A 24006-nucleotide genomic window follows, 5' to 3' on the forward strand; every position below is an offset into this window, starting at 1 on the left:
GAAGAGGGAGAACTTGGTAGATTCTGTCTTCCCAAGCCTCTGTGTTTTCTAAGATCATCAGGTTTGTGTCCTTGTATTGCCTTCTCTTCTAGGTTACCACTGTGAGCCCTACAATAACCCTGCAGACTTCTTCCTGGATGTCATCAATGGAGATTCTTCTGCTGTAGTGTTAAATAGAGACAGAGAAGGCCAGGAAGGTATGTGACTCTTGTAGATTCATTAGTGTCTGCTTGATTTGATAAAACTGCAGTAGTGTGGCTCATTAAAACATGCTTTTGTAGGACAACCAGAACTACAATAGTAAGATCATGCCTCAAAACAACAACAACAAAAAGATGCTTTTTAAATTCATGTTAATTCAGTGCTGTGGTAGTAGTCAGTAGACAGACTGTTGTCTGTAAGTGCTTGGGTGTTTATTTAATTTGTAAATGAGTGTTTTCCTTCAAAGTGTCAGTTGTAAGGCAACTTTCCACTTGAAAATGGTTATTTTTTTAAATAGTATTAGTCAGGGTTCTCTAGAGGAATAGAACTAATAGATTGGATATGTATGCATATGTGTATGTATGTATGCATATATGAATGAGAGTGGCTTACGGGCTGTGGTTTTGAGATAGGAGATCATCATGTAGTCTTGGCTAGCCTGATTTGTTTGTTTTGAGATAGGAGATCATCATGTAGTCTTGGCTAGCCTGAAACTTGCTATGTAGACCAGGCTGGCCTTGAACTCACAGGTATCTTGTAGACCAGGCTAGCCTTGAACTCACAGGTATCTGCCTGCTTCTGCCTCTCAAGTACTGGGGGCTGGGATTAAAAGCATTGAACTACCATGTCTGGTTGGCTTATAAAATACTTGTGATGGCTAGTCTTAGTTGTCAACTTGACTACATCTGGAATTAATTAAAACCCAAGCTGAGTACACATGTGTATGTATGCATATATGAATGAGAGTGGCTTACGGGCTGTGGTCTAGCTAGTTCAAAAATGACTGTCTACCGACAGAAAGTCCAGCAATCCAGTAGTTGTTCAGTCCATGAGGCTAGATATCTCAGCTGGTCTTCAGTGTATGTTGGACTCCTGAAGAAGTAGTCTCTAATGCCAGTGAAGGAATGCCTCAGCAGCAGGATATATGAACTTGCCAGTAAGAATGAGGACAAGCAGACAAGAAGTAAGGACTTTCTTCTTCCATATCTTTTATGTAGGCTGCCACCAAGAGGTATGGCCCAGATTTAAGGTAGATCTTCCCACCTTAAAAGATCCAGATTTAGGGTTGGTCTTCCCACCTTAAATTAGTCAACCAAGAAAAGTCACTCACAAGTGTACTCAGCTTGGGTTTTAATTAATTCCAGATGTAGTCAAGTTGACAACTAAGACTAGCCATCACAAGTATTTTATAAGCCAACCAGACATGGTAGTTCAATGCTTTTAATCCCAGCCCCCAGTACTTGAGAGGCAGAAGCAGGCAGATACCTGTGAGTTCAAGGCTAGCCTGGTCTACAAGATACCTGTGAGTTCAAGGCCAGCCTGGTCTACATAGCAAGTTTCAGGCTAGCCAAGACTACATGATGATCTCCTATCTCAAAACAAACAAAAAACAAAAACCCCAAGAAATGGCCCTTTATACATTTGTGCATAGTAAAAGGCAAAAAAAAATCCCCTCTAACTCGGTACAGTATAATGTCTATTTGAATAATTAGAGTCTAAACTGATTGAAAAGTTTTCTGCATCCCTAAGATGTGGCCATGCACAGATGAATAATTGCTGTTTTCCTGATATGTAAATCAATAATGGCATAAGTAATTTTACTATTTTGAGAGTGTTTTACTATGTAGCCCTAGCTGTCCTTGAACTCATGTAGACCAGACTGTCCTCAGCTTCCCAGAGATCCATGTGTCTGCTGAATGCTGGGGTTAAAGGCACATGCCACCATGTCTGTCACCACTCCAGAGGCAGTGGGATCTGGGAGAGTGGAGCTGATAAATGAGATGAACTAAAGTCCCATGCACCAGCCAACTTTATTCAGGGCCTTGGACAGTTTATACTCAGAGGGTTAAGAATAGTCATGAGTAAAGTTCTCATGAGTTCAAGCTGTACACAATCACAAGGACAAGCACACACATGGAAAAAAATAAAACTAAAAACTCCCCAAAACGTGTTGTTTTTCGATAGCAGCATATAAAGGATAGTTCAAACATTTAATTGAATAATAGCAGCAAGCAATAATGAGTGATCTGAAGTAAACTCACTCCTATCTGCTATACTTGGGAGGAGCACAAAGACACTTTCCAAGAATAAGTCTGTTTTGAAGAAACTGAAGTCACAAGGCATCCTAGTTAGGGTTATATTGCTGTGAAGAGAGACACCATGACCACAGCAACTCTTACAAAGGAAAGCATTTAATGTGTCCGGCTTTAATTTGGTTGGTTCAGAGGTCTAGTCTATTGTCATCCTGGTGGGAAGCATGGTGATAGACAGGCAGATATGGTGCTGTAGAGTAGCTTAGAGTTCTTTATCTGGATCCACAGGCAACAGGAAGAGACAGTGAGACACTGGGCCTGGCTTGAGCATCCGAGACCTCAAAGCTCGCCCCTAGTGACACACTTCCCCCAACAAAGCCACACCTATTCCAACAAGAACACACCTCCTAATAGTGCCAGTCCCTATGAGCCTATGGGGCCATTTTCATTCAAACCACCACAACAAGACACTTGTCTTGTTTTCTTGGAGTGTTCTCACAAGCACTCAGAATTCTCCTTACATGACTTCATTCCTGAACCATGTTCTAACTTATGCCCAGCCAACATATATATACACACACATACATACATATATAAATTGTGTGTATATATATATATTATAGTATATAATATATATATTAGAATTAAGGAATTTTATAGAAGTATGGAACCATAGAAAATGAGTCAAATTAGTTATGTGTTAATGTTTCATTTCTTTATCCACGTTTTTCCAAAGCAAACAAAACTGAAGAACCCTCCAAGAGAGAGAAGCCAATAATAGAAAACTTAGCTGAGTTTTATGCCAACTCCTCCATCTACAGAGAATCAAAAGCTGAATTAGATCGACTTCCGAGGACTCAGAAAAAGAAAGGAATATCAGCCTTCAAAGAGTCCGCATATGTCACCTCCTTCTGTCATCAGCTCCGATGGATTGCCAAGCGCTCATTCAAAAACTTGCTGGGGAATCCTCAAGCTTCTATAGCTCAGGTAATCTGACAAATGCCAGTCGTGCTATGAAATATTCATGAGGACAAACATGGTTCCTGATTCTTTTTCTCCTGCAACTATTATATATGCTTCAGGATTTTATTTATTTTCTAGTTATCTTTCTATTTTTCTGTCATTTCCACTGTATCTTAATTAACGGATACTGAAGTTTCAATTTCAAATTGTAAACAACACTGTCTTCGTGGTTCTCTCCCCTGAGTAATGAAATTTGGTGAAAGTCATTCTTAGTTCATGAGTGTCCAAAAATAGACAGTTGGTGCAGTTTGTCATTTGTGCCACAGCTTACCTACCTTTGCATAGGATTTTTTTTTGTAATCTGTTTTTTAAATAAGATTAAATGCTTTAAATAAGTTTGAAAGCCAAGAGACAATGCAAAGTACATACTTCAGAATATTGAGTACTCCTAAAAGTTATACTTTGGAACGCTAGACTTAGTATGTATGTGCAAACTACATGTTGATAGAGCTGTCAGAATTTATTTTATGTTTGGCCTCCTTATACATGTAGAAGGGTTATAAAAATATGCCAGGGTAATAGGCTTTCCCCATCCTAAATTTCTATCTTAATAGCAAAGAGATTTGTAATTCTCTCCTATGGTATTTCCAAACCGTCTTCACAGTTCACAATTCTGTTTTTCTACTTTACCTTGCTTTTGCCAAAAATGACCTTCACAAACTACTTTATGTCAGACTGGAGAGATAGCTCAGCAGTTAAGAGTACACACACACTTCTCTTGCAGAGGACTAATATTCATACCCGGCACCTTCATCAGGGAAATCACAGCCACCTGGAACCCAAGCTCCAGTAGGAGCTGACACCTCTGGCCTTCTTGGGCACATGCTGTCATGGGCACTAGTGTGTGTGCGTGTGTGTGTGCACACACACACGCACACACACGTTTTAAACTAGAAGAGCTGGCCTTTTCATAAACACGAATGTTATGATGCAACTATATAGAATATTAAATGTATGCTTATAACTAGTTTTAGTTCTGTTCATGCTGTACTTTTTATTTTGATATTGTTAAAGTACTAAGAATACTTTGAGCTTTGAAATTCCAAGATATATAAATGAATATTTCGTTTTCTTTAGCCGAACGTTCCTTGCATTTTAAAATTTACCTGTGAATAATATATTAATAAATAGAATCTGCCAAATAAATAATATTGTTATATAACCTTTAACCCCTTGCTGCTTGAAGCATCCTTAAAGATGCTTTTCTCCAAAAGTGATGCTGATGCAGTCTCCTTGGGAGCAGTCTGCAAAGACTGATTAGGTGAAGGAGGGTGACTATGTGAGGATGCAGAGGAAGCAACTCGGGTGTGTTGTGTTGACAGGAGGCCTAGCTTGCTGAGGTTGATGGAGAAGAAGTGAGAGAGGAGACAGATAACAAAAGCCCTTGGATGCCCCACAGAAAGAAGGCTTTTTCTCTTTTTGGATTTTTGGGTTTTGGTTTGTTTTTGTTTTTGTTTTGTTTTCTGTCAGTGATGCTCTACATTCCCATGTAGGCACAGACTCTCCAGAGGTTGCAGAGGTGGAGCTCAGCTCACCCCTACTTCTTTAGCATGCAAAATTCCATTGTCAGAATTTGGAGGTGTGTGTGTTAATTTTTTTTTTAAATCTTTAACATTAAAAGAAAAGGCATCCTGTTTTCCCTTGACTCCCTTGTGTGAAGCGTTGTTCATTGGCACAAAAGTTTAGTTCATTTCAGTTCAGTACTCTTGGACAACTTGAACTTCGGTTTGCTCTCAAAACAACCTCTTCAGGCTCCCCTATGGACCATGCATGGATCCAGCGTCTGACCTGCGACTTCACTGACCGCTGGAGCAGTGGGAGGAATCGTAGGTGCAGTTCTGTTGACTTGTCAGTTCCCTGACAGCAAATGCTTTGATTTTCAGTTTACTCTAGAAAGCAGTCCAATAATATATTCTATCCCATACTTTCCCAGGGACCCTATCATAACCAAGTGTCTAAAGTGTTTATGAGATTGTGCTTTGTATATACATTTTAAAATAATAAATAATATACAGGCATTTTAATCTCTAATGGAAATACTTTTATTTTCATTTTTCTCTTGGAAAGGTAATTGTCACGATCGTACTGTCACTCGTTATTGGTGCCATTTACTTTGGTCTGACAAATGATAGAGCTGGAATCCAGAATAGGTAAGCAAACTTGGATTTTTCCCCCCATTCTGTAGGATAGAAATTAGCATGGACTAGTTCTAAGTAAAAGGAAATTAGAAAGTATATTTTATAAACGAGGCACAGTCGTCTACTCCAGAGGCAAAGCAGCCAAATTTGGATCTTGATTTTGATAAAATACTGTTACTTTCTTTAAGCTTATGAATATTGATTAAGGGCTTAAACTTAACACAAGTTCAGGGTAAATGTCACTGTTTATTTGTGGGAAGGAATGAACTGGTGAATTGAAAACTGCAAGAGTTGGCTCTTTCATACACACAGATGTGTATGTATTGATGTAACCATGCAAAAAATTAAATATATCCTTTTAACCAATTTTAAGTATGTGCAGTTCGGTGGCCTTAAGCACAATCACACTGCTGTGTCGGTTGACAATATCCAACTCCAAATAAGTATTTTCCTTAATGGTTCTACCTTATCCATTAAATTAAATCCATTAAAGTAATTACTCAGTGCCCACTTCCCCTCACTCCCTGGGAAGCACCATCCTACTTTGTGTCTTTAAATGTAACTACTCTTCAAGCTTGCTACATGTGGTGTCATGAGTGTCCTTTGAGGACTGCCTTATTTCCTTTAGTACAGTGTCGTAATGGTTCATCCATTTTGCAGCTTAATCGGAATTACTTTCCATTGTAAGGCTGATTTAGTCCAGATGTGTGTGTGTGTGTGTGTGTGTGTGTGTGTGTGTGTGTGTGTGTGTGTGTTTACTCTCTGTATATGTAGTTGGACTTTTCTTTCCTGCCAGCCAATTCCCAAATAACCACACAGAGACTCATTATTAGTTATAAATGATCAACCAATAGCTCAGGATTGTTACTAGCTAACTCTTACAACTTAAATTAACCCATATTTCTCATCTACACTCTGTCATGTGGCTTGGTGCCTTTTCACAGTATGGCAAGTTCATCTCCTGTTTCCTCTCCATCTCCTTGCCACTCTCGAGACTCCTCCCCTTCTTCTTCAAGCTGTCTTTTTGTCTTTAAGTCCTGCCTAATCTCTACCTGTACAGTTATTGGCCAGTCAGCTTCTTTATTAAACCAATCACAGTGATATGTGTTCACACAGTGTAAAGGAATATTCCACATCTTTTGCATCCCTGCATTCAGTTCTTTCAAAAACCTTACCAGTAGAATTACTAAATTGTGATGATTTTTTGAGGAAATGGCCAATTTGTCTTCCATAACAGCTGTACCATTATACATTCTTGGTTTTAGCACACAGGTGTTTCAGTTTTTCCACATCATGAGTGGTTATTTTTTACTAATAAAGATCAATTTGATAGTTAAGAAATACTTAATAGACAATAGTCCTTTGTCTATTTTTTTTTATTTGTTGTTGGGTTTTAAGAATCCTTTATTTTTCTGGGCAATTTTTTCCTTATCAGATAAATGTTTTACAAGTATTTTCTCTAATTCTGTAGGATATTTTCTCTGTGTATTGATAGTATCTGTTAATGTGTGCAGTCTTTTGATTTTGGTATTGTTTGTTTTTGTCTATTGCTTGTGAGACAACATCCCTATAGGTTTTGATTTATTTGACTTGAAAGTTGCATGTGTGGGATTCAGCTCATGTTAACTTTTTGCTACGATATTGTATAGATTCAGTCATAATTGTGTCCTTGAAATTTTTTTTTAAAGATTTGGTTGTGTTTGGGGTTTTTGACTGTATGTGTGTCTGTGCATCATAATTTGTACCTGGTGCCTGAGGATGCTAGAAGAAGGTGTCAGATTGCTTAAAACTGGAATTACAGATGTTTCTGAGCAGTCATGTGGGTGTTGGGAATCAAACTCAGGTCCTCTGGAAGAGTAGCAAGTGCTCATAATTACTGGGATATCTCTCCAGCACATTTTTGAAATTTTTGTTTTCATAATGACTTTTTTTGGGGGGGTGAGATGCGGGTCTTACCATGTTTCCCAGGCTGGCTTGATCTCCTCAACTAAAGTTATTGATCTTCTTGCCTCAGCCTCCCAAGTAACTTCTTCTAAAAGTACATGCTACTAAAGCCAGCTTTACACTGAGGTATTTTAATTGCTGGTCATGCTATAAGTATATATGCTCAGTAATAGAGTCATAATCCATGTCATGATTCACGTATTGAGAACCACTGCTTGCTATAGATATTGAACTCAGTGTTTGGCATCCATAACCTCAGGTCACCATCCAGAGGCCAGTATGGGTAGATGGTATTATTCCTATTTTACTATCAAGGACTGTTGAATTCATTTCATGTCTGGAAAAGGCTGATTCTTTTTTAAAGAACCCATCTAAAAGTCTATCATTGAGGTCAAATAAGTTTTCTTCTGTTTAGAGTCAGTATTACTCTAGTGAGCTATTTTCAGAGTCATATCATTGATTTTATCTTCCTTGAAGGTTGAGACAACAAGATTGTTTCTAAAATTACTAGCAATTGATGGTTTCTGTGGGTGCTGTTTCTTGAGTTAACACAGTATATACGTAAAAACTAAAGACTGTGGACTTTGTACATTGTGTAGTATTTGGGGAAGTAGTTGAGGCTAAAACAATGGCTCAGACGTTAAAGAGCACTTGTTCTTTTAGGACTGTGAGTTCAGTTCCCACTTTTAAGTAAATTTACAATTTTATGGTGGGCTGTATCCTAGTTTCATGGTTTTTTATTGCTTTGATAAAATACCCTGACCAAAAAGCAACTTAGACAAGAAAAGTTTATTTCAGTTCTAGGTTAAACTCCCATTATTTGGGGGAAGTCAAGGCAAGAACTTAAAGAATCACATCCACAGCCAAGAGCACAGCCAAATGTCAGAGGCCAGATCTGACCTGTTGAAGGGTTCTTGTGGGGAGGAGAGAGGAATGAGAAAGTATTAGATAGGAATATAGATGGAGACGATGACAACGACGACGACGAGATGACCAGAAAGACAGAGACACAGGATAGTTTTGGGAGGGTCCTGGGTCAATACCCAGTCGCCTCGAGTTTATTTCTAATGAGTTTATTATACACTAGCAAGGGGAGAGGCAAAAGACCTCCCCCTTTCAAGATCAAAGCACAATGTACAGACAAGTGTAGACCCTTCAAAACACCTGATAACCACACCTTTGGCCAAATCATCCTATTATGCAGCCCTGCTGGGTAAAGCAAGCTCAGACTTTCTGACCTTGAGTAAGGCCTTACTAGAGAGCTTCTGTGGACCCCCACAAATAAGAACACGGGCCCTCACCTGCTCAACTCAGCTAGCATTCTCTCTCTCTCTCTCTCTCTCTCTCTCTCTCTCTCTCTCTCTCTTTTTTGGTTTTTTGAGACAGGATTTCTCTATGTTGCTTTGCGCCTTTCCTGGAACTCACTCTGTAGCCCAGGCTGGCCTCAAACTCACAGAGATCCGCCTGCCTCTGCCTCCGAGTGCTGGGATTAAAGGCGTGTGCCACCACCACCCAGCATATTCTCTTTTCTTAAACATGCCACAGCTCATTCCATGAAATGGTGCTGCCCACATTCAGGGTGAGGTTTCCACTTCAGTTAACAGTCAGTACAACCCCCACCCCCACCCCAAGCATACTCAGAGGCCAACTGATGTAGCTAATTCCTCACTAAGACTCTTCCCTGGTGATTCTAGGTTGCATCAAGTTGACAGTAAACTAACCAGTACAGGCTGCACTGGTAGCCATCTTCTGCTGCATGCAGGGTGTAGCTGGACATGCCTGAAAGGATCTGTTTCCCAATACCAGCATAGTAGGAGGTCATTACTTCAACAGGAATTTTATGGGAACAACACAACTCAGTTCACAACAATCTTAAGACCAAGAATTTCAGTATTCGCTTTAACATGGAGTCACTGGAGTCAATAACCACCACTGTAGAGACACAGCCACAGGAGTGAGACCCAGTTGCAGAGAGCAGGTGTGTGTATGTGTGCATGTATGAGCATTGGTGCACTTCTGGGGATCAGTCCTGGGGATTGAACTTAGGTCGCCACCTATACCTACTGAGCCATCTCCCTAGATCCCCTCTTTCTGTTAACTAGAACAGTTTTATTTAAAAAGAAAGGAAGGAAGGAAGGAAGGAAGGAAGGAAGGAAGGAAGGAAGGAAGGAAGAAAGAAAGAAGAGAAAGAAAGAAAGAAAGAAAGAAAGAAAGAAAGAAAGAAAAAGAAAGAAAGGTGTTATGTTATATCATTTGTAGACTGCTAACCTAAGTACACAAGTTGACTGTGGTACTTCCATTCCCATTCTGTCCTGGCAGAGCTGGGGTACTCTTTTTCCTGACCACCAACCAGTGTTTCAGCAGTGTGTCAGCTGTTGAGCTTTTCGTAGTGGAGAAGAAACTCTTCATGTGAGTAGGCCACTGTTTCAGCTGTGTGTCAAACTGGTCAAATCCAAAATTGGGTCAAAATACCATCCTGATGTTATCAGTATCTTTTATTTATTTCTTTAAATTGGAAATATACATTGTATGCATATATTCATGTTATGCAATATGAATTTTTGAAAATGCATAGGGTTACAGTATTAAGAAAAGTCAGTCATGGGTAGGGTGGAAAATTAAGAGCATGAGGTGCCTGCTAGCCAGAGAAAGGAGATTTTCAAGTTTGGGTTGAGGTTTGGAAATCCCAGTGCTGTGAGAGAAAGCACCATCCGCGGGGCTGAAAGTTTCTTGTTTTGATTAATCACAGGCTGGTAACTCCAGCAAAGAAAGTTTGAGGGCCTTCAGAACAATTAGGTGGTTCAGCAGCTAGAAGTGGTAAGATCAAGATGGCGAAGGAAGAGCAAGTACCAGCCTTGGTGGGTGGAGCATGGAAAGAGCCAGAGACAGCTTCACGGCGGGGAGCTGGCTGGTGTTTCTCCCATGGTTTTCAAAGGTTGGAGAGATTTGCCCACCTTTATTTACCAACAAAGTGAATCAACAGAGAGCAAAGGAACAAGAACACGGGTGGAAGAGTTTGGAGTAACTAGAGAAAGATGTCAGGAAGAGGAGGGATTAGATTTGGTAGCTGGAAGGACTCTAAGGTTATAAGGTTCATACTCTGATGCCAGAGTTCACAACAGCCAGAGGAAGTGCTGTGTTGAGAGAGGGTCACAGTGTAAGAGCTTCCTGGAGCTGATAGCCCAGGAAGGGTGCCACCTAAGATGGCAGAAGGCATGGGGTCAGCCTGGAGCATGTGGGATGAGTGTCTTCTTAGAACTCTAGTGGTACAGCAGGTACCCCATCTTCTGTTCCACACCTCGAGACTAATCTGGAGTCTATGCTCTGTGATTTATAGACATGAGTATATCAGTGGATATTACAGAGTGTCTTCCTACTTCTTTGGAAAGCTGATATCTGATCTACTACCCATGAGGCTTTTGCCAAGTGTTATATTCACTTGTATATTATACTTCATGTTAGGTAAGTAACAGGCCAAATGAAAATGCCTTTAGTCTGGGGTGTGAAGTGAAGCTAATTTCTCTGTGTATATTTTTATTTACCTTTTTCTATGTGTCTATATAAAGAGACAGAAAAATTTAATAACTACACATACTCTGATGCATATTCTTGAATAAGAAAACCATGTTGAGTTTGTGGGGGTTATTTATTTACTAAAAAAATAAGTCACTGACAGATATAAACAGATTTATTTTTACATCATGCTCAGGATTTGACCTTAGGATTGCTGCATCAAAATTTCCATAATTTTCACTGATATATGAAATATATACTACATGCATACATACTAGTAATTCTGTTTTTACGAAGCACTATAGTGTGAGAACTACTGATAGAGCTTAAAACTTTCATTTTCTATATGAAGTTTATCATAAAGAATATGACATGGTATCTAGACCCTTAGATGCATGATCCACTTTTTGCCACTGTTTCAAAATTATCAGGTTGTATGACATATACATAGCCATATATGTATATATATATATATATATGTACATATATATGTATGTATGTATATGGGCCTCATAGTTTATAAAGTACTTTGAGAACTTAGTCCTATTTTTAATGTCTAGGGAGACATAGGTGATAGAAGAACCCTCCCTTCCTTTGTATTTTAAACCATCCTGAGGTCATGACATTGTGAACCAAGTTTCTTCACTGGCGCAGTTAGAGCAAACACTGAGAGATGTGGGGATGTCTGGGCAAATGCATGTTTTCTGTTGGTGAGCTTCCTGTGGTGGGGGAGGGCAGTAGTATTGGGGCCAGTGTTTCCTGTAGCTGTCCATTTAAGGAGCTCAGAATAATTCTTGTTACATGTATAGAAATACACCCGTTATCTGAAATAGTGCTCTTAAAATAAGCAGGGAAAAGGAAATTGTGTTGGTTGATGCAGTTACACAGAATAAAACAATGAAGTTGGTGACCCACAGTGGTTGGATAATGGGTGACCTTTTCTCATCTATTCTGATAAATCTCTACAGTGTATTTGCACCACACACACACCAAATACACAGGATACTGCACTGATTACTTCTTTTCTTTCCAAGGATTGAAGAAAGAGGTAGGGGCTTTTTTCATCATGATGTTCACCCTTATAATGGTCGCTTACACATCCAGTTCCATGGCACTGGCCATAGCTGCAGGTCAAAGCGTGGTATCCGTGGCAACACTTCTCATGACAATCTCTTTTGTATTTATGATGGTGAGTATAGACAGTGCTTCTCTGAGAAGACAATTCTTGCCTTGTTTTCTCTGAATATTTATCTGTTGCAGAAATCTGCTTTGGGGATTCTTTCCATTAGGACTGTGACACTTTGAGAAATCCAGATGCTCAAATAAAGTGACTATGAGGAAAAGTAATGGCTTTCCACCTAACCTCTATCAAGTCCCTTGTATTGCTACTTAATGTTGCTGTGACTTCGCTAACATTTCCTCACTGATAAGCTTTTGAAAGATGATTTTTAGCCGGGTGTAATGGTGTATGTCTGTAATCTGGCACTTAGGTGTACGGCTATGTGTTCAAGCCAAGCCTGAGGTACACAGTGAGACCCTGTCTCAAAATTGGTGACATTCAACCCACTGCATCTTGTGAGTTTATTGTTATTCAGTAAACTCTGGTATAATGGAAATGGGGGGGGGGGGGAAGTCACAGAAATGGAAAAAATACTTCTTGCTGATGTTAGACAACCTTGGTAAATAGAACATTGAAAACAGACATTGTCATTGACTCCTTGAAAAATGACAGCATATCCTTCATTCTGTCTACCAATTAGTAACCAGAAATGATTGGATTGAATTCCTGAAAAAGGGAAAGTGAAGCTCATGGGAAGTGGAACTGTGTACCAAGGAGTCTATCTTTGGTCCCTCTTATGTTTTGACTATTAAGTGTTTTAAAAATAGTTTAAAAAATGAAAAAAAGCCAGCATGGTAGTGTAGTGTAGTGTATGTTCATAATCTCAATCTCAGTCCCTGGGATATCTTAGAGGTAGAGGGATCAGGAAATTGAAGTTATCTTTAGCTACATAGTAAGTTTGAGGGCAGCCTGGACTGTCTGAGACCATGTCTTTAAGAAGAAAAAGCTAGAGACTTTCAAAGTCCACCTACCTTCAGTAGATACCTACTTATTTCACATTGCTAGTTTAATGATTCCTCACTCCTAATATTGCATGTCTCAATTTTGCTCTCAAGTGATGAAAGGACCAGCTCCCATGTCTTTCTCCTACATCATTAAATAGGAACAGCTAGCACACTGACACAGGGTCCTCTTCACTAGAGGAGGCTGTCTTTTAGTGAGCCGCCATTAGCTGAAGTCTTGCTAAGTGTTTATAAATAGGACTTTAAAGCCAGTCATCAATCTGTATTCACCCAGATGGTATGTCATACAATCGGTACTCGTTAGCACAGTTTTAAACATGCACACACAACCCAGCAGCACTGTCATTGTCGTCATATCCCAACACTCTTAGTATGGCAGAACACATTCCATGAGAACCTCATTTTGCCTATTTTTAATCTTGAATAGTCAATTCCTGGCATCTCCACTGTGGTTCTGCTCTGGGGGCAATCTTTTTTTTTTATTTATTTATTTTGATTCTTAAATTATGTGCATGTATGTGCATCTGTATGGAGTATATACACTAGTGCAGTGACCTCAAAGGCCGGAAGACAGTGCCAGATACTCTGGAGCTAGGGTAGTTGTGGTTGTGAGCCACCTGATATGGGTGCTGAGAACCAAACTCAGTCCTCTGCTGGAGCAGTAATTGCTCTTGACTACTGAGCCCTCTCTAGCCCCATAGGTAAGCTTATATGGAGGTATTACTTATGTTTTCTGCTGTACATCACCATATCATGCTCTTATCTGTTCTAATTTGGAGATTATTTTATACCTGCATTCTGAACCTAAAATTGTTTCTAAAGTCATAACTATAGAACATAAACTGTTGTCAATAACAAATCTTGTCTGGATGTACAGCAACATGCTTGTTCTGGATTATTCTAGTGTGTTCTGTATTTCCAGGATTATTGGGAGGAGCGCATATAGGTGGCATAATTAGAATCACAGAACAGACTGCATCCATATCCATATCAAAAGATTCAACTGAGGAAAAAAATGTATGCTTTTCTTGTGTATACATGTCACTATTTCCCCATGTCACTATTCCTTAAAGAACAGTATAATCCAATAATAATGTCAGCATATATTTATAATCCTAACATTTAGGAGGCAGAGCCAAGAGGATTGCTCTGAGTTTGAGGACAACCTTGTCTACATAGGAAATTCTAGACCAGCTGGGACTACATAGGGATACTGTTTCATCCATTCATTCATTTATTCATAAATAATAGAGTATACCAACTGTTTATTTAGCATGTGTGTTGTATTAGGCATTTTAATCACTCTGCAGATAATCTTCAAACATCTGTGATGTGTCTATTTTGAGTATAAAGGCTGGGCTGGAGAAATGGTTTAGCAGTTAAGAGCACTGGCTGCTCTTTCTGAAGATTTAGGTTTGATGTCCAGGACTCACCTAGTGGCTTATAGCTGTCACTAATTCCAATTCCAGTCCCAGGGGATCTGACACCTTCTCTGGCCTCCGTGGGTATCAGGCATGCATGCAGTGCACTTACATACAGACAAAACACTCACACACATAAAATAAAAATGAATAAATCTTTTTTAAAAAGCATACAAGCCATGTGTAGGTTATATTAAAGTACTGTGTCATCTTAAAAATAAGAGAATTGTGCATCTGCAGAATTTAGTTTACATGTTGGAAGTCTGGACCCAACCTATACCCATGAGAGAGAGACCAAGGGATGATTCTGTTTCTTAATCTTCCATTGCGGTTATACAGAAAGTTGAAGACATTCTAAACCATTGAGGATCATCAAATAACTTGAATATATAATACTAATTATAGGTGTATTATCCTCCCCTTAATGCCATAAATAACCACTGCAGAAGTACTCACATGTTAAACAAGACTATTAGGAGATATTATAACTGCAGTTTTCATACCGCCTTGGCCTTAGCAGTGATGTTTAGCAGATGCAGGTTATTTGTGTGGGGGAGGGGGATTGGTTGCTTTGTTTTTGTTTTTGAGATAATCATGCCAGATATCCCAGGCTGGCTTTGAACTTGTGATCCCTCTGTCTCAGCCTCCCTAGGTTTGATTACAGGCATGCACCATCACACTTGTCTGCATGCAAGGCCTCATAGGAGGTCTTACCTAAAGCTATGAAATCACTGGACTGGTTCTAACTTACAGGTTTTGCATCTTACAGATTTTTTCTGGTCTTTTGGTGAATCTCACAACCATTGAGCCTTGGTTGTCCTGGCTTCAGTACTTCAGCATTCCTCGATATGGCTACACAGTAAGTTATCCTTGCTTGTCATTGTGACTGTCTGGATTCCCAGGCTAGGAATGGTGGAATAAAGCCTAACCTTGTCATAGCCTTAGCCACAAGCGTGAACCTGCCCCATCCAATTTCCTTCCAGAAACAGTAGCTAATAATTTCCTATTAGTCTTTGTTATTGGAGGGTCAAAGAGTCATCTGGGGTTTTCCGTAGTTACCCCATTATTGGAGGGACATGAAGAGTGGGGAGAAATCACATAAAGGAGAAATGTTGACTAATTGGATGAAAATATTGTTTCTGTTCAGTAAGGAAGTAAATGAGAGGATAGGGGACTGTAGTACATAGTTTATATTGAAACTGAAATCTGAAGAGAAATAGACTGTAATAGTCAACAACCATATAGGCTCTAGCAACTAATCAAATACAAAGAAAACAGCTTTGTCTTAATTCAGTATAATGAAGTTTCTGATTTCCATAATTACTACTTTTTTATGAAAACCAAAAAGATTGTTACTACAAATCAACAATATTCATTGAGCATTATATCATTTTAATTATAGATTTTATAGGTTATAAAATTGGGATGATGGTGCTCGGGGGTAGTCATGAGTCTTCCCTCTTGGCCAATTGGAAGTTACATCCCAACCTTAAGTTTCTTGATTGCCTGTTTTGGTGTTTAAAAAAGAGAGAAGAAAGAAAGAAAGAAGGATTGTGCATATGCAGCTTGGCATACTTTCAGAAATAACAATAAAGATTAAATTTGAGCATATGATTGTGATAATTCCTTGGAAACATTTTGGAATTTAACACCATTGATATTGCTCAATCTTATGTGTATTCTAGGCTCTGCAGTATAATGAATTCTTGGGACAAGAGTTCTGTCCAGAACTCAATGCAAATGTCAGCGACACCTGTAATAACAGCTTTGCAATGTAAGTTTGTGTTCAGTGTTACACTATGTTTGTGTCTTACTGTGATGTGCTGTAAAACAGCTGCTTGGCTTAGAGGTAGGATGCGTCAAACTTTAAGCCTTAATTTTCCAGTCTGTAAAGGGAGCCCTTGTACACTACTTCATGTGACCATGTTGAACAGCTCCTATAACCTGTAACAGTCAAAGCCATATTTAATGTGGAAAAATGCTCCCTGTGTATTGATTGAGATGTTTTAAAAGTTCCCTGTTATTTTTTTGTTTAGGATTGAATTCTTAATTTTCAGAACTTTGGAGTTATAAATAGGCTGCTTTGATAGTTTAGGAGGGACATGTGGTCTCTCTCTGAACTGGAATGGATTATAACCCAGAGCCCAGAATGGAAGACAGTAGTAGGCACTCGGACAATGAAAACAAGAAAGGAGTCACTGATTACTCTGACCCTGATGTCACTTTCTGCCGCACTGCCTTTGGGAACATCATGGAACTCAAGGCTGCCAGTGTGTGTGTGTGTGTGTGTGTGTGTGTGTGTGTGTGTGTGTGTGTGTGCTCATTTAAACCAAATTGAAATTCTGCCTATAAGAGGATGCACTTTTTCAAGAATTAAAATAGAATTCAGGTTCTAATAAATTAGATGACCTTATTTTAAAATGTTAATACTTTTATGATAATTATTAATGGTCTGATTTTTTATATAAAGATTAATGAAAGAACAGAATGCTGGTCTCCCAAATCCCTCCTGAATGTTCAGTTGTAAAAATAGTTGCTAGTAAGTAATAGGATGATTTTCTATTTTGGGTTGTTGACAGACAACTTTGAAACAGGGGTTTCCCCTAGAGAGCTTTTCTTTGCCTGCCCATTGAATTTTGGTTTGATCTGGGTGTGGCATCTTTCTAACACAAAGTCCCTGCCAGCCTGCTGGCCAGGAGGGAGTGGACAGGAAAAGTGGTACCACAGAAGGAGGAGCCATGGCAGGCTTCGTGCTCACATAAGGCTCATCCTCATAAAAGGAAGGGGAAAACTGCTCTTAAAGCAAAGAGGAATGGCTATTTTGGAAGCTGCTGAACCCCACCATGCACAGGAAAAGCAGCCACAATAATCGTGGCTACATCGGGTGGATTCATGCTAGGGCCACTCCATTCTGCTCTGCTCCACTTGCTATCTAAGGCCTGTGTCCTTTAGCTGAGGGTCTGCAGGTGAAAGCTGGCAGACATGACTCGGGCTGAAAGTCGTTGCTCCCTCTTGCCAGATGGAGCTTTCTGACCTGCTTCCCTCACTTTGTGGCAGAGGAAACTGCAGGGAAAGGGCTTAACCCGGCATAGCTACAGCTGAGGTCTTCACCTTTAGTAATGAGTAAACGAAAAGGTGCTTGATAAGCGTTTCTGCCCTTTGTAGACAGCAGCTTCATAGATTTACAATTAATGAATCTGATGAGGCAAGAAACTTAGTTAATAGTAAGACTATGTTAACTTGGCCAAATTTGTTGAAGTACTTAATAGTTAAACTCTTTTGGATTGTTTTAAGGATTAACTTAATTAGGTGCAAGTTGCTTAGCCTAGAATCTAGTAAATTGTAAGCCTGGAGAAGGCTTTCCGTAGCATCTATTAATTGCCTATAGTTCTTCATGTGGGAGGGGGGCCTTGTAAGGTTTTCCCTATCCATGACAGTGTCAACTGGTGTTGTCATTATGCAAGTCTTGTTTAGGCAACCATATTGTTGAGATTTCAAGGGTTCAACTTTCTTGTCATATATTGATTTGGCTAACCAATGGGTTTCTGTAATAAAGAAATAGTAGATATATTGATTAATATTTGACAGATGCTAGGTATGAACTTAATCAATTTTGTATATTTAAATTTCAGATGTACTGGTGACGAGTACTTGAAAAGTCAGGGCATCGATCTATCACCGTGGGGACTGTGGAAGAATCATGTGGCTCTGGCTTGTATGATTATTATCTTCCTCACAATTGCCTACCTAAAATTGTTATTACTTAAAAAGTATTCTTAAATTCCCCTTTACCATACTGTTAAATGTATTCCTATTAAATGTGGACACTTTGATTGATGTATGCAGTATTCTTTTACACACACAAATATAACCTGCTGAGTCCATTTAGTGTTGCTCACATGTCTGTGGATTTAGGGTTGACCACCCATTGAGGGCTCATCCCTGGAGAAAGCTGATTGTCCATCTCTTAGCAGCCATTAATTGCCTGTAGTTCTTCATGTAGGAGTGAGGCCTAGGAAGATTTTCCCTATCCGTGACCATGTCAACTGGTGGTGTTGTTATGCCGGTCTTGTTTAGGCAACCCTATTGTTGAGATTTCAAGGGTTCAACTTCCCTGTTGTATATAGAAGGCACTATCTCATAGCAGACATCATGGTCCTCTGGCTCTTAAAATCTTCCTTCTTTCTCTTCCACAATGTTCCCCTTATCATTTGATGCAGGGGTTGTGTTGTAGGTGTATCAATTAGGGGTGTGTACTCCCCAGTCAGTTATTCTCTGCATTTCGACCAGTTGGGGCTTTATAGAATAGTCTCCTTCTGCAGCAAAATGATGCTTCTTTTATGAGGGGTGAGAGCAGCACTTTTCTTTGGGTATAAGGACAGATGTTTAGAATGAATCTGGAAACTACACTGGTTTAAGAATGTGGCAGTAGTGGATCCCCCTCTAGGGCCCATGACCTCACCAGCAACAGGTAGTTGCTAGGATCATAGTACCACTCGTGAATTGCCACCTATTAAGTGGGTCTTAAATCCTCCCTTGAGAAACTTTGAGATACTGTGAGAGACAGTTCTCAGGGAGGAGGCTTCCAGGTCTGCTCCAGCTGGGTACCCCCAAGTCCTGTGTCCACAGTGCACGGTGTCTTCAGCAGCAGGGTCTGACATCCAAATCTCAGAACATTTTTTTAAAAGTTACCTTTGTAAGTGTGTCAGTGTAACAAATATATTCAGTGACTAGTCATGGCCAATTACCGTTGGTCAATGGGATTAAAAACAAAGTACAAGTTTCCCAGTTACTGTGTTACGATGATAATAAATGTTGAATTCTTTTAGAATACAAAAATACTTGTTTCTGCTTCAGTACACAGAAAGCTGAAGTTATAACTCCATCATTAAAGAACTTACATAATTGAAACTAGAAAGAAGTTAGATTTATATCCACTTTAATTTGTCTTTTTGCCTATATTCCTCCCTTCCTTATCACCTGATATTACCCTCTCTTGGTTCCTTGAATATTTTGAACTTTAGCCATACTTAGACCTGTTTACATACATGAATACATTATAGGCTAGTCCATGTGTGAGGGAAAACATGCAGAGTTTCTCTTTCTGAGTTTCGATTGCCTTGCTTAATACTATTCTTTCTAGGTCCATCGATATTCTTGCTAATTTCATGATTTCATTTTCATAACTGCTGAATGTATCATATTGTATATAAGTAACAATGTCATTATGCATTCATTTGCTGATAGACATTTAGGCCAGTTCCATTACCTTGCCATTGTGAGTAGGACAACAACAAACATGGATGTGCAAATACCTCTGTAGCAGGCTATGGAGTTCTTTCGCTATATGCCCAGGAATGGTATAGTTGTGTCATATGGTAGTTCTATTTGTAATATTGTGAGGAACTTCCAAGCTGATTTGCATAATGGCTGGATTAATTTTCATTCCCACCAACAGTGAATAAGGGCTCCTCTTTCCCCACATCTCCTCCAACATTTATTGTCTGATCTATTGATTATAGCCATTCTGACTGTCAGTTTTGTTTCCCTGGTGTTAATTTTTGCAGTTCTTTGTAAATTCAAGCCATTAGCCCCTTGTTTGAAGCATAGCTGGTAAAGATTTTCTAGCAGTCTGTGGGATGTTTAGTGATGATAGTTTCTTTTGTTGTGCAGAAACTTTAAATTTCCTGCTACTAAATAAATAAATAAATAAACAACAAAATAAAAACATCAAAAGAATCAAAATGTTATACTAGAAAAAATATTCATTTAATTTTAAAGAAGAAACAGAAAAATAAGAGAGACATCAGTTATGAAAAACAAAAGTTAAGATTGCAGACATAAATGTAATTGTATCAAGGATAACTTTAAGGGTCAGTAGATGAAATAATCACAAAACAGATGTTGAGGGCCAGCAAGATGGCTCCATGGGAAAAGGAGCTTGCCACCAAGAGTGATGGCCTGAGTTCAACCCAGGCTCCCTCTGGAGAAAGGAGCCAGATTCCCAGCCACAAGGGAAGCCAGGCACCTCTGGACAACATAAAAGAAACCCCTAGTTCAGTGGAGTGTGGGAATGGCCTGTGACTGTACTTCGTTTGTATGGCAGACATCCTAGAGAAGGAATCCATTTGGCCATTCTCCCATAACTCAACCAGGTGCTGTCATGAGTAGAGTTAGGGGGACATAGGTAGATTAGGATAGCAAAAGTGGGCTGAAACGGCCCTTCTTGTACCCAGAAGACCTAGTTAGGAGAAACAGCTGGAAGGCATGAGGGTGAGTATCTAGACAGGGCCAATAGGGGGAAGGGGAGGACCCAGGGACCGTAAAATACAAGCCAGTGTCTGTTTAGAGGACTTTCAGCCTTAGGCTTTTCCCATCCCGGATGTATAAACATGTTACTTTTCTCTGTGACTTGGTCTCTTGGACTGCCTTTCCTGGTCATCAGTTCTTTGTGCCAGAGAATGAACTCACTAATCCCCTAGACAACTGCCTTCACTGCCTCCCCCACTCCATTACATTTCTTGAGGCATCATCTGGGATTTAAGAAGACAGCTACTCAACATTGTATGCCTGACTGAAAATCTTGGAGAAGGACTGGGAAGTGACTATGACCTATACAGTAGTACTCCAAGGGCATTTTCTGATCACGGGGACATTCCACCCATGACTAGCAGGGTGGGAACTCCAGTCATTCCACATCCCCACTGGGAGGAGGGGCAGTAGGATCTCAGGCTCTGACGGAGAAGGGTGATTTGATCTTTCCTGTCTGGAAAGTTTCTCCCTTGAGAACCAAAGTGGAAGCTTAGGCTGCCATTCCTAAACCAAGACAAAGGGCAAGGTGAACCCCAAGAAGAGACCCCAAGGAATCAGTCATCTTTCAGAGGGCACACTTTCAGTCAGTTCACTGGGAAGATCCCTGGGGAAAGCCATTCCTCTGCCCATAGTTCCTTACCTACGCCCAAGCCTTGAACTGTGAATAACTGAGTGTGAAATCAGGAGGTAGACTGGGGGAAGGGAAGACATCCTCAGCTTTGTTCCTAGAGCCATTCTAGCATTCAGGCAAACCCCAAAGGAGTCTTCCTGTATTGAGCAAGTCAAGTGATAGCAAACTTGCTCAGAGTTCAAGATGAGAAGTGTCATACACTCAACTGGAGGCAGCTATGAATGAGCTAGAGGAGAAAGCCTCTGAATACAACAGCTCCCTTGGGTGCTGGCATCCCTGGGGAGCTTCATCTGCTTATCTAGAACCTACATGGCTACTGGAAGCTTGTCCTCGGCCCTCCTTCCAGCTCTCAAGGGTAGAGTATGGTGATATTTTATTTGTATTAAAATGTTATTTGTAGGTTAATAAATAAAGTTGCCTGGGGGTCAGAGCTATTAGCAAGCCATAGGAAAGCAGGGCAGTGGTGGTGTACTCTTGTAATCTCAGCACTTGGTAGGCAGAGCTGGGTAAGTCTCTGTGTGTTCAGGGATACAGCCATTATTGGATACACATGCCTTTAATCTTAATACCAATCATGGAAAACCTGGAGGCCTATCAGACAGGCCGTGAGGCGGCAGTCATGTGGTTGGGTTTACAACCAATGAGAAGGCAGAACAGGAACTCTATATAAAGACTTTAACACAGGGGTAGCTCTGGTTCAGAGAGGTAGGACCACCGCAGGAGGAAGGGTAAGGTTTTAGCTCTTAGCTCTGACCTCTTGGCTTTCTTCTTTGCACTGGTTCTGTGTTTCTTATTTAATAAGAAGGTTGGTTACATCTACAGTAGAGGTATGAATGATTTACCTCAAAGAGTTGTTACCACATGTGAACTCTGAGGCGGGGATCTCCTTTAGCTGGATTGGGGTGGATGACAAATCCCCTTCACACACACTCCTTCTCCAGTTTAGGCTCTCCCTTGTCCCTGCTGTATGTGCAAGGCACTCTGCTGGAGACAACTTGCAGGAGACGCTGGCCTCTGAGGATATCTGGGATGATGGGGGGTGAGGGAATGCTGACTGTGGGGCTGTGGGTGGGACTCGAGGGTAGAAAGCTCTCCTAAACATGCAAGAGGTGCCGGGTTCCATCCCTGGCACTGAGTTTGGGCATCCCTGGGCCAGGTACCAGACAAGCTTCTGACAGTAAATAGTTAGGGTCAAAGAAGGATCACCCTGCTGGACCGAGGGCCTGGGAACGAGGGCTCCACTGTGTGTTAAGGCCTGCTCATTCGGCCCAGAATCTCCATGTCCATTGTTTTCTAGTTTTTCCTCCCTTCTGTCTGTTTTTCTTTCTTTTCCAGGGCACCCTGGGCATGCCCACCTTTATTTTCACTTTCTAGTTGCTGTGACATAAGCAGGCTTAGGTAAAATGCCATTCTATATCCTCTGTGCGTGAGTATAGATAGAGTACATGTGGTAATTATTCACTCTTGGTGCTTAACATGATCACTCGGAAATTTGAGGGAAAGGGTCAAAGGAACATTTCCTCCAGAGGCTTTTTCCAGTGCTGGAGATTAGATAAACCAAGATAAGATTAGGAATTCATTAAGGTCACAGGGTAGTAAGAGTCACATAAAACAGGTTTCTCCTTTTTTCATGGTCATTGATGAGAAAGGAGAGGATACAGGTACCCATGTCCATCTCAGTAAATCTCCAGAGGACACTCTGCAGAGGAAGACAGATTTAGATGTTCCAATATATTTTCTTCTATCTTACAGATGGGTAGTTGTCAGCAAAAGCTCCCCTAGACTATGTTCTTACCCACTGGGAATTTTATCAACAGGCCTAGAGAAAGGAACACCTGACCTAGATATAAACTGGAATTTAAAAAACAAAAAACAACAAAAAAGTGGCCTTTAGTGGGAAATACCAATTAGAGGTAGAACGTCTTCTTGCCTGTAAGCAGATTCTGCCATGGGTTGAGGGTTAGGTGGACTGGCTTCTTGCTGGTGTGGGTCCCTGTGTTTCCTAAACACTTGTCAATTTCTATCAAGTATGGTTGACAAAGGAATCACCTTCAGAGAAGCTTCCAGAAGCAACAAAGGGGATCATTAGGCATTGAGTCAGCAGATGGCTGTGTTGTGAACACCTGGGTGATTTTCCTTTTAGGCTCTCTTTTTATGGTGATGGAGGGTGTGACATCTAGTTCTACAAGTGTTGCCTGTTGCTGTAGCATGAATCTTAACAGGTCTTATTAACAAAATCAAACTCGAGGCCAGGTATTGGGGTGAATACTGGAAGATCAGAGAGACAGAACAGGCCACAGCTTCCTCACTTCGCCAATTCCTCAACTGATCCTGTTTCCTCAGACTGGAAGCCTCTCAGTCCTCATCCCGAATGAATCTCAGCTGAACTGTGCTGCTCCAAAGCCTGAAAGCTTAAGCAGCCAAATGCTTCTAGTTTCTGGTCCTCACGCCTTATATACCTTTCTGCTTTCTACCACCACTCCCTGGGATTAAAGGCTTGCTTTCTGGGATTAAAGATGTGAGTCACCATGCTTGGCTGTATCCTTGAACTGATGGATTTCTGCCTCTGGAATGCTAGGATTAAAGACGTGTGCTACCACTGCCTATTCTCCATGTTTAATATTGTGGCTATTCTATCTCTGACCCCAGATAAGTTTATTAGCGTGCACAATATTTTGGGGAACACAATACCACCACATTTCCCTTTT

At 40.3% G+C, this 24006-nt stretch overlaps 1 protein-coding gene across 6 annotated transcripts in view; it reads left to right on the forward strand.

Moving 5' to 3' along the window:
• Positions 1-18192, forward strand: part of Abcg2 (ATP binding cassette subfamily G member 2 (Junior blood group)) — a 117007-nt gene extending 98815 nt beyond the window's left edge. For all 6 annotated transcript variants that reach the window (XM_052720626.1, XM_052720625.1, XM_052720631.1 and 3 more), the window contains 9 exons: positions 93-197; positions 2971-3221; positions 5325-5407; positions 9659-9748; positions 10677-10801; positions 11887-12041; positions 15125-15214; positions 16041-16129; positions 17988-18192. In XM_052720626.1, coding sequence (XP_052576586.1) covers positions 93-197; positions 2971-3221; positions 5325-5407; positions 9659-9748; positions 10677-10801; positions 11887-12041; positions 15125-15214; positions 16041-16129; positions 17988-18135 — 1136 coding nt within the window. In that variant the 3' untranslated portion in view covers positions 18136-18192. The remainder of the gene's footprint in view (positions 1-92; positions 198-2970; positions 3222-5324; positions 5408-9658; positions 9749-10676; positions 10802-11886; positions 12042-15124; positions 15215-16040; positions 16130-17987) is intronic.
• Positions 18193-24006: the final 5814 nt, after the last annotated feature.

This window comes from Peromyscus californicus, unplaced genomic scaffold, assembly GCF_007827085.1.
Source record: "Peromyscus californicus insignis strain IS unplaced genomic scaffold, ASM782708v3 Scaffold_6__1_contigs__length_162567912, whole genome shotgun sequence".
Lineage (NCBI taxonomy): Eukaryota > Metazoa > Chordata > Mammalia > Rodentia > Cricetidae > Peromyscus > Peromyscus californicus.